Source organism: Siniperca chuatsi, linkage group LG7 (assembly GCF_020085105.1).
Source record: "Siniperca chuatsi isolate FFG_IHB_CAS linkage group LG7, ASM2008510v1, whole genome shotgun sequence".
NCBI lineage: Eukaryota > Metazoa > Chordata > Actinopteri > Centrarchiformes > Sinipercidae > Siniperca > Siniperca chuatsi.
The window spans coordinates 25,141,097-25,152,042 of NC_058048.1; the positions used below are offsets into that span (position 1 = coordinate 25,141,097).

A 10,946-nucleotide genomic window follows, 5' to 3' on the forward strand; every position below is an offset into this window, starting at 1 on the left:
TCAGCTCTTGTGCTTTCATTATACTTGTACATTCACGTCCAGGTGTCTGACACCTGTTGAGTGCAGGTTATTAATAAAAAATACGTGGCATCCAAGTTGTGAAACTTGAGAGCTGTTGCAGGCACAAGATGTGATCATGTCTCACGTCTCTCCTCCCTTATGTTATAATGGAAGTTTACGCACATTTAAAATGTGCAATAACTGTGAAGGAGTTTTCAGTGTTGTTGCTGAACAAGATTTTTGTTATGTGGAATCCAAAATGTATTAAATGTATCCAAAATAGGAGAGAGGGAAATACACAAAGAATGTGTGAGGCAGAGAGGAAGAGAGTAGGGAGGTGGAGGAATGTACAAGTAAAGAGTTTCCCCTCGGGGATCAATAAAGTATTTCTGATTCTGAAGTAAACACCATTTACCACCAATTTACCAAATATACTATTTTATATTTATTGAAACTTGTTGTGTAACTGAGAGTACAGTATGTAAAACAGCCTGACTACATAGTAAAAACCAAGTAATTTCTTTGATGTGAAGTAGTACAGTATAGTGTGTGTGAGTCATAGGAACCAACATGTAGGCTGCTTATTACCATCATTTTTGAGTGAGGTCCCTTTACTGGACATGATACTTGGCCACATGACAGCCAGCTCACGACAGTAAATGATGAGTGCATGCGAATCCAGGTTCAGTTGTTCATAACACTACACACAATAGGCTCACTTTGCCCTTTTACAAATGTAATTTCATTGAAGCTGATGAGTTTAAAATGCAACTATGATACTTTTGTTAGTTTCAGGATTATTTTTAAATGGAGAGAAAAAATTTAAGTTTTAAAAGCAGAAAAAAATCTATATGTGTGCGTTTTGGTTTTTTTGGGTCAAATCTGCTTACTTAGTTGCAATTCTTTCTAAATAATTTCCAAAAAAAGACAAAAGATTCACTTCCTACTTTTTTTAATTAAGTCTTACTGTGACAATACTTGCAAAAGAGAAAATCCATTACAGACCACAACCTCTTTCAAGATGATTTTCAACATTTTATATTGTATTTGAAGTGGAAAATGATGAGTAATCAGTCTGGTTAACACAATTCTTACATGTCATTGTTGGTGTAGCTGAGCAGAAAGAGCTGAACTGCTTAAACTGCCTAGAGGGCAGGTTCAGATGCCTATTTGTTCTGTACTGAAACATATTCACAGGTTTAGTATTACACAAAGACTTACAGTTATAAAGATTAAGTGTGGCCAGCACTATACAGACAGTGTTTATGTTGTTTACAAAATATTCAAACGTAGCCATTTAATCAGACACAATAAAAGTCAGTCACTTCATTCTGAAATACAAGAGGACAGGGCACTGTTTCAGCAGCATTCAACGCTTCAACTGTAAAGATCCTCCACATCAGCCACCAACTGTATCCATCATAAACTTGCGACTGAACTCATAAGCCAGGAAGAGGGCTCCGTTGGCAGGGAAGGTGCGTATCATGGTAGGAGTCAGGCCAGAGTACAGAGCAGTGAACCCTGTGGGACAAGAGAGAGTCACACAGCTACACAGGCCATTCCCCACAGATGAGTCAGGTCCCCAGCTTGAGCCAATTAGTAACAGCAGTGGTGCATTTAGAGTCTTAAAACTTCAGCTCCCCTATTAAGTTTACATTGTACAAGTTCACATCAAAATTCTGACATTTGTTTATTGTGTCCCCTCAAGCTGAATCAGTGTGATTGGTAAGGGTAGCTAAATTTGCGTCATGTCAACAAACATTTACAGTGTCAAGCTTTGGCTTCATAAAAACTATCCTTTCATTTATCACCAGGCCAATTAATTTACTTCTGAAGAAATTCTACAAGTATTAGACCTGTTCCATACACTCTGAAGCCAAGATATTCTGTCTATCTCCCCATCATGCCAACAGATGGTGCAGATGGTGAGGCATGTGGCCGTGTCTCAGTACATTAGGCATGCAGACAGATATGAGATGTATTGTTATATTCAACTAAATGTGCCAAACAGGTCAGGCTGTAGTTTTTCACATACTAAAGTGTCTACAGTTTAAAGAGAACAGTGTAGAATAAAAATATCCCTTTAGAGGCTGCTCTGTTGAGATGTTTTCACTGGTTACACATCAACTGACAATTTAGAGACTGTTTAACTGAGAATTAATTTGCTTTCAGTGATTCCACTTCAGCGGGCACTTTGATGATTTCAATCAAACTGAAGTATCAAAACTGATACTTCAACTTCCCTGAGGACAGGGCTCCAGACTAACTTTTTACATTGGTGGCACTTAAAATGGTGAAATAGGAAATAACTTAATAGAAATAGAGTAATGCATTAAGTTATTTCCTATTTCACCATTTTAATTCTACTTAATTATCCACCTTATTTTAGTGTTTACTCACAAGCTACTTTAATCTGCTCACTTGCTTTTCCCCTCAGTTCTTTTTCTTTTCTCTATGCACACACACACACACACACACACACACACACACACACACACACCTACACCTCTGGTCTTCAGGTGCACTAGTGCAACTAATGACAATGTTTAGTCGCACTTGACAGATTTTTCGTCACGTGTGGCTGAAAATATTCTAAATATAGCGAACACTTGAACTGATATTGATTTTTTTTAGGTGGGCCTTCTTTTAGGGGGCTAAAATACGTTCTGCTGCTGACACTGTCCACAGCAATGCATTGCTTAGCTTCCATGCCGGTACAACTCTCTGCTTCTCCAAACTGGGGGCATGTCTACTCTAGATAATACACTGACTATAGAAAAGTATGTTATACAACCCCACTTCTAAAAACTTGAACTATCCCTTTAAATTTTCTTCAGTAATATTCCTACTATTCTTTATTTTATTGTTTTGCATGTTATATGTTACATGTGCGACACATACAAATCTCTATCTCAAGAATGCTTTGCTGCTGTTATGATGGACACCCTTTATACTGCACATACTACATACATTAATATGCACTGGTCTTTTCATTATTGTCAAGTTTAATAAGTCTGATATATATATATATATATATATATATATATATATATATATATATATATATATATATATATATATATATATATATCAGACATGGTGGCTGTAACATCACGATGTCTCACAAAGACTATATTTAACAGTATATGTTTTTTTGCAGATGTATAAGAGAAGGTTAGACAACATAAACATCTTCAAACACAGGAACCTTAGAAACAACTGTAAAACCTGATATATATATTTTGACTGCTTTGCTCCTATGAACCTTCTTCAACTAACTTCGACGATTAATTAATCTAAGCCATCAACCTGTCTCTTAGACCCCATTTCAACAAGACGTTTTACCCTTAGTTAGCACTTCTTTACTGGATATGATTAATCTGTCTTTATTAACAGACTATGTACCACAATCTTTTAAAGTAGCTCTAAACCTCTTCTTAAAAAGCCCACTCTTGATCCAGGGGTTTCAGCCAACTATAGACCTATATCTAACCTTCCCTTTCTCTCTAAGATCCTTGAGAAAGCAGTCGCCAATCAGTTGTGTGACTTTCTAAATAACAATAGTTTATTTGAGGATTTTCAGTCAGGATTTAGAGTGCATCATAGCACAGAGACAGCACTGGTGAAAATTACTTATCTTAGATAGATAGATAGATAGATAGATAGATAGATAGATAGATAGATAGATTACTTATGGACTTATCTCTGTACTTGTCTTCTTAGATCTTAGTACTGCATTCGACACCATTGATCATCACATCCTATTACAGAGACTGGAACATTCAATTGGCATTAAAGGAACCGCACTAAGCTGGTTTAAATCCTATCTATCAGATCGATCTCAGTTTGTACATGGTGAGTTCTCTGTGCACGCCAAAGTTAGACATGGAGTTCTGTGCTTGGACCGATTCTATTCACCTTATATATGCTTCCTTTAGGCAATATTATTAGGAAACACTCCATAAACTTTCACTGTTATGCGGATGATACCCAATTATATCTATCGATCAAGCCAGATGAAACTAACCAGTTAAACTTCAAGCAAGCCTTAAGGACATAAAAACCTGGATGACCTGCAATTTTCTGATGTTAAATTCAGACAAAACTGAAGTTATTGTACTTGGCCCCAAACACCTCCGAGACACATTATCTAAAGACATAGTTGCTCTAGATGGCATTGCCCTGGCCTCTAGCACCACCATAAGGAACCTCTGTGTTATCTTTGATCAGGGTTTATCCTTTAACTCCCACATGAAACAAACTTCAAGGACTGCCTTCTTTCACCTACGCAACATTGCAAAAATCAGGCACATCCTGTGTCAAAATGATGCCAAAAAACTAGTCCATGCATTTGTTACTTTTAGGTTGAACTATTGCAATTCCTTATTATCAGGCTGCCCGAATAAGTCCCTTAGGACTCTCCAGTTGATCCAGAATGCTGCGGCCCGTGTACTGACAACAGGCATTCCCCAACAAACATTGTTGGGGAATCCTTCACTTTTGAATTAACTCCTATTTTGAAATGTGTCTCTGCTGAGGTTATTTCTGATTTCTGAATGTCTAAACTGGTTATGAACAGAGTGGGAGAGACAAGTCTTGACAGCACTGTTCTCTGCTGAACCAAGGTTGTTTACAAAAAGTCAAATTATACAGATGCCTTCTGTCAAACTATGATTATATGGTCATGTGATGTAAACCAGTCAGTTGTGCTCCCCTGTTGGTACAAATATGGACTGGATGTAGAAACTATAGAGACATTTCAGAAGACAACAACAAGGGGCAAAATTGACTTTCAATTCAATAATGTACATTCAAATCTTACCCTCAGTGCGTATGACACCCAAGAAGGTCTTCAGGAAGCCTTTTTGCTTCCCAGTTTGAGAGTATACCTGGATCCTGGTTTTCACACAGTCTATGGGATAGACCACCAACCAAAGACAAGCTCCCCCAAATCCACCGCTGAACATGAGCGGAAGAATACCTGCAAAGACCAAAATTATTTTATGGGAGCAGATCACAGAAACATGTGCACATCATAAACTGAAATAAATGCCTCATTAAATATAAATGGAAAATAATGTAACCATACCTATACCGTCCTTGTCCGTGCCCATGTACTGCGCAAATGTAGACCGACACAGTTCATAGGCCCCAAAAAAGCAGAAGTAACCTGGTATCTCTCTCACAATGGTGGATGACAGTCCTTGGTAGAAACCCAGGGGACCGTTTGTCTTCATCACTTCCTTCACTACTGTCCACACTGTACTGAAGTCGCATGACAAAACACAGTCAAAAGTGTATCAACTGAAACTAAAGATGTTCTGATCTTTTCAATGTCTCTTTTTGGTCACACTAACCTTTTCTGTCCACCTGTGATCTTGCCAGCAGCTTCCATTTCTAGCATGGCCTGCAGGCGACATTTCACCAGCTCGGTGGGGCATATCGCCATGGCAGAGAAGATGGAGGCCAAAGACCCTGAGGATGCTTTCTGAAGATCACTGATGAGCAATGAAAAGGAGTACAATCAAATAAATTAGTAATAAAGGATTTTAGTGTGCATACAGGAAGACCACTCAGGACATTTACATTTTTAGACAAAAACATGAATTCTTTCCTATCGTAACCACAAATGACCAGCATGTCTTTGAAAATGAAGTGCACTAAATGGAAAAGCATCCTATAAATGTACCCAACATGATTTTCTGGGAGTATAGTTACATTTCCTGGTCCAGGTGTGATGAAATAGTTTCTATCTCAAAGAGCTCAAAAACAAAAAGTGTTCAAGGTACAGGGTAGATTTATTTATCATTTTACAATACAAAGTTGTATAATGAGATTAAGTTGTAGTTCCCTTTATGCTACTCATAAAAAAAAATAGTTATATACAAAAATTATATACAGTAGATGTACACAAAGTCACTTTCTCATTAAATGTCAAGGGACTGGCTCTTGGCTAGACACCTGCAATTTCTCTGAATAAAGTGTTCCTAAGATTGAGAGTAATTCTGATCTAATATTTTTACATCCAATTACAAGAAACATGCCCTTCCTCGTCACATTTTATTATTTTTATTATCACTTTATTATCTTCGTGCTGCTCACTGCTCAGTTTTACATGGAAAAGTTGAATCACATCAATTTCAAATATTTAATTGGTTATATTGGTTTACAGTATGGTTATAAAGGTTTATAGTATTGATAAGTTTTGTTTGCTTAAACAAGTTATCATTTTTAAAATACAGTTTTTGTTCACTTTACAGCTTTACAGTATATCTATCTAATTTATGCTGTCAGATTCTACTGATGATTCTGGCTTTCAAATTAGAGATGAAAAATTTATTGTATTTATTTATTTTACTCAAATGCCTATATCTATATTTGATATAGACAAAGCATGTGTTTGCAGCTTGCTGTATGACTGATATTCCTCTTGACAGACAAAGTGGCTGAGAAGCTACTTCAGTCACTAGTCACTAGTCTGAACAATAAATTGAGGACAACACTTGAGGACGTAATCAGGTGTTGATCAAAACCTGACTGAGACTGTGAGCTCCAAGAAGGAAAACGAACTATGACAAGAAGGCGTCTTCATGAAGCCTTCTTCTCTCTAAAATCTCTCTTAACAGTGAACTCTTACTGTCCAGGTAATATGTTCTTAGAGGTTGTTGGGGCTTTACACAGCCTCAGAAGAAGACTGCAGACACCACTTATGGCTGATAATTCTCCTAAAAAACACACTATACCAGTCCAAGATAATGCAATAAAGGACACTGATCTTTGTAGTGAAGATGGAAATACAACATTTATTGAGTTTAAAGGTTAATTGTTGACATTGGAAATAGCTCTCATAAACAGCAGGCCTCTATCAAGGAAACGATAGGTGATTGTGAGGTTAGTGCATTAATAATGTAGCACTTTATGTAGTGTATAACGTATTATTTTTGGTATATCACTCGGGCTGAAACGACTCAGCAGAAAGTATCCAGTCTATGCATCCTGTCTACAGAGCGGACCCGACACAAGGTATATGAAGGCTGGTAAAGAATGTAGGCTACGTTAATTATGGCTATATGTAATGGCTTGTTACGTAAATCAATATGGTGGCTAGTTATGATGTCTCTAAGTTAGCTAAGTTTTGTTTTTAAGAAAATAAACACAGAAAATAAAATGCTGCAGTCAATTTGTGAAAGCCTGAGGTTCATTCATGTAATTTATTATTATGATAGTCACAGTTCCTGTCGACTCATTTTTGCCTCCTACAAATGCCACAAAGAAGACAGTAAAGGCTTACATTATGCCGGAGTGGTAGTTAGGCTCAAACTTGTAGTTCTAAAAGGTAAGTATATATTCCTTTTTTAAAGCAAAGGCTGTTTGTCTTTGCATTTCAGAACATGTTTTCTTTAAAACCCAGAATGTAATATGGCACTTAAATGCACTAAATGGGTTTAGTTTTGACAGATAATATTATTGTATGCAATTTAAGCAATAAAAATGTAGATTTCAGCTTTAGGAGAAACTTGAAAGTTGTGTAAGCCATTCATCTCTCAATTATTATTCAATGAATTATTTAGTCCTCAAACGGGCCCCCAAAGACATTCAGTGATATAAAATTCGTGACTACACTCAATTATAATGTAGCATTACACAATAGTGCATGGTGAAATTCTTTACTGGACAGGGTGTGGATAGAGGAAGCAGCAGTTGTTGGAGGACATAGAAGGAAATGTGGAGGAGGAGTTACACTGATGGTCTGCAAACTAGGCTAAAGAACTTTATTTTATTTATTCATTTTATTTTGTTTTTAACTTTATTTATTCCTATTAATATTTGTTACGTCATACAATACTGATATGTCAAAATGTTGATCATCACCACAGCCAATTATGGAGCTTATTATAGATACACAAATAAATACACAGAAATGTCAGTGTCAAACCTGAGCTCGGCCCCTTTATCCACGTTGCACACAAAGCGGACCACATCCTGGCAACGACCATAACTCAAGAAGAGCACAGTGTTCTCACTGATGTTGGCTATAAGGGCTGGGGTCGAGCCTTTGTAGAGACCACGTAGTCCCTCCTGCCTGAAGGTCGACGTGAAGCAGTGGATGAAGCCGCGGTACATGGTGGGGAATGTCTGCATCTTCACTTTTGTGGTGTCAAACGGCTGACCGCTCAGCACACAAGCTGTACCACCTGAGGAAAGATATGTCAAGATTTCAAGATATGTCTTGTGCCCAAAGCAGAGTCCAGGGAACGGTCTGAACACATTTTTTTGACAAGCTTGCTACACATTTGTGCACAGACCCACGGTGGGTGAGTTTAGCCTTCAGAAATGCAGCCAGACAATATTTTTGTTGTTGGATATGACTTTGTAGATACACAACTGTACACTACACAGAATAATGTTGCTGACCTGATGACTTCTCCCTGACCAGAGACAAATATTCTCTTATCCATAAATAGAGGGGTCCTCCTTAAACAGTTGAGCAGGAAAGAATCTCACTGATGTGTGTTTCAGTGGTTATCTTAAGCATGCTCTGATCTAAATGATGTTTCAGTACTACTATAATAATAATTATAACTGAAAAAATATCTATCAGAGATGAAACACAGAAGGCTATTTTTCAGGAATATTAATGTATAGAACTTGTTACTGCAGTAGATAGAGAGGCAACACAGTGGAAACCCAGGAACAAAAAAGTTATTATGCACATGCATTGTGTTCCTCCAAGCTCCTCTTCTGTGGAATCACATCCCAGTTTGGGTTCGGGAGGCAGACACCACCTCCACATTTAAGAGTAGGCTTAAGACTTTCCTCTTTGATAAAGCTTATAATTAGGGCTGGCTTGGGTGAGCTGAACTGAAGTGAATTGTTCACTTGGATAATAGCTCATAGTCATGAATAATTTGGCTTTTTAATAGGCTTGATTTGACTTCATTGATGATCCATGGTGTAGCTAGCTAGCTAGCTAGATAGATAGATAGATAGATAGGCTGAGTCACACAGCTAACTCACCTGCTGCTCCAGCTGCAGAGTCGATGATTGCCTGGACTACGGGATGTGGAGCCATGATGATTCAAAGGATGCTGTGAACCTGAAAATAGCAAAAAATGAAGCTAATTAACAAAGCATCATCTCTTCACACACAAAGGCAAACACAAACCGAAAGTAAACATCTGCTAAGATCTAAAACTATAATAAAGAACAATAAAGTCACGATATTGAAAACCACAGACACAAGGCAGGAATATACAATATTTCTGTGAAGCAGATCCGGACACAGTTCATCCTCACCTGTAGTCTCCTCAGTCTGCTGCTCCAAATGGACACACGACATGCGCCCTCTTGTCAAATAGACGGACTCGCCTTCACCTTAACACGTAACAAGTTTCGATATGAGCATCTACACGGAATGAAACTAAGATTTTCAGGAAATGATGACAATCCTCAAATTCAACCATGCCCGGGTTTTGCCTTCAGGACTTCCTGTAAAAAGGCTTTCTGGCTTTCTTTTCTCTCAGCCTAACCAAGCAGTTAGACTTTTTTCTTTCAGAAAGCCCTGGGAGCAAACTTCTCCCAGTGTTGCCGGCGTGGGAGATTAATGTCTCGCAGTTTTTCGTTAGCAAAGTCTAATGAAATCCAGTTTAATGTATCGCTGTACTTCCGTTAGTAAAGTCTAATGAAATCTATCGGCGGATTGCATAAGTCGTTCCTGCCGTACGTCGAAGTGCGCATCTTACGCACACCAAGCGCACAAGGAGGGTTGTATCAATCTAACCAGATGATGCCACAATAATACAGGAAACGATCCATTTTAGATACAAAATTAAAGCATAATTAGGGATGTAATTCGATATAATCTGTGGACTTCCTGCTTTTAATATTACTGCTGTTACATATCATCTGGTGACTGTTGACACTGCTGAGAAAAGTATTATTATTATTATTATTTAGTCTTCGCTCTCTATCTATATTTGCTTTTAAGTAGTATCCATTTAAAACGCATTTGGCAATGTAATTCATTTTTGAAACTAATACATTCTGTAAAGGTTTGATTTTTAACAGACTGTCTTGACGCTGTTGTCTGGTTGGAACAAAAGAAGCCAACTGCATATCTTAACATTGCATTTGATAGCTGACAATGTACAGCACACAGCTGAAAAGTAAATGGAACAAAGAAGCACACTGGTGATTAAAAAAAAAAAAAAATCAACCGTTACTGTGGTGTTAAGCTTTGTAACGCTGACTAAATAGAGAGCTGAAGGCGAGAAACAGAAGATGCTGGCCGTGGCTGGTTGCAATGTCTGACAATGACCACAAGATGTCGATAAAGTCCACAGTTTGCGGTTGACAACGCTTCTGGTCAGCTCTACTCATACAGCTGGCGACTGAAACAGCTCTGTCTTCAACACTGAGGAGCTTCTCTTTCCTCGTTTCCTTTAATCCAAATATTTTTAATCTATTCTTCAAACTGTCTTTGTGTTTTTATTTTCACAATTATTATACCGAGTTAGTATTATCAGTATTTGAAGATGTAGCCCTGTTTATCTCTGTAGTACCCCTACTTTTGAGAAAATGTATGTAAATTTGATGTTTGTTATTCGGTTTTGTAAACACCTTGTAGACTGTACTATATTTATTTTATTTTATAGATTATTGGCTTAAGTAATAGCAGCAGTTGTAGTATTTATTTGTGTGTACAATTAATTTAGAAACTGTTACTCATAAGGAGTAGTATTGGGTTGCCGTCTCAGTTTTAATGTAAGTTGCACATGATAAAATATCACTTGTTATCTTCTCCCATAAATATCAGATGGCAGATGAATTATCCAAAAACATATTTAAGCCCACACAATTGATGGGTTGTGCTGCGAAAGGACAAGATGTTTTCACATCAATGTAGTTTTATCAAGCGACGGGACGACAAAAATACAGTGTTTTTG

General features: G+C 37.5%; 1 protein-coding gene across 1 annotated transcript; it reads right to left on the reverse strand.

Annotated features, from left to right (window-relative positions):
• Nucleotides 1-935: 935 nt before the first annotated feature.
• On the reverse strand, nucleotides 936-9,736 carry slc25a15a (solute carrier family 25 member 15a). The gene is made up of 7 exons (XM_044201460.1): nucleotides 9,298-9,736; nucleotides 9,019-9,097; nucleotides 7,937-8,195; nucleotides 5,358-5,498; nucleotides 5,090-5,265; nucleotides 4,823-4,981; nucleotides 936-1,521 (listed from the first exon to the last, which is right to left on the reverse strand). Exons 2-7 carry the CDS (start codon nucleotides 9,071-9,073, stop codon nucleotides 1,400-1,402), a joined length of 912 nt encoding a protein of 303 aa, XP_044057395.1. The 5' UTR covers nucleotides 9,074-9,097; nucleotides 9,298-9,736; the 3' UTR covers nucleotides 936-1,399.
• Nucleotides 9,737-10,946: the final 1,210 nt, after the last annotated feature.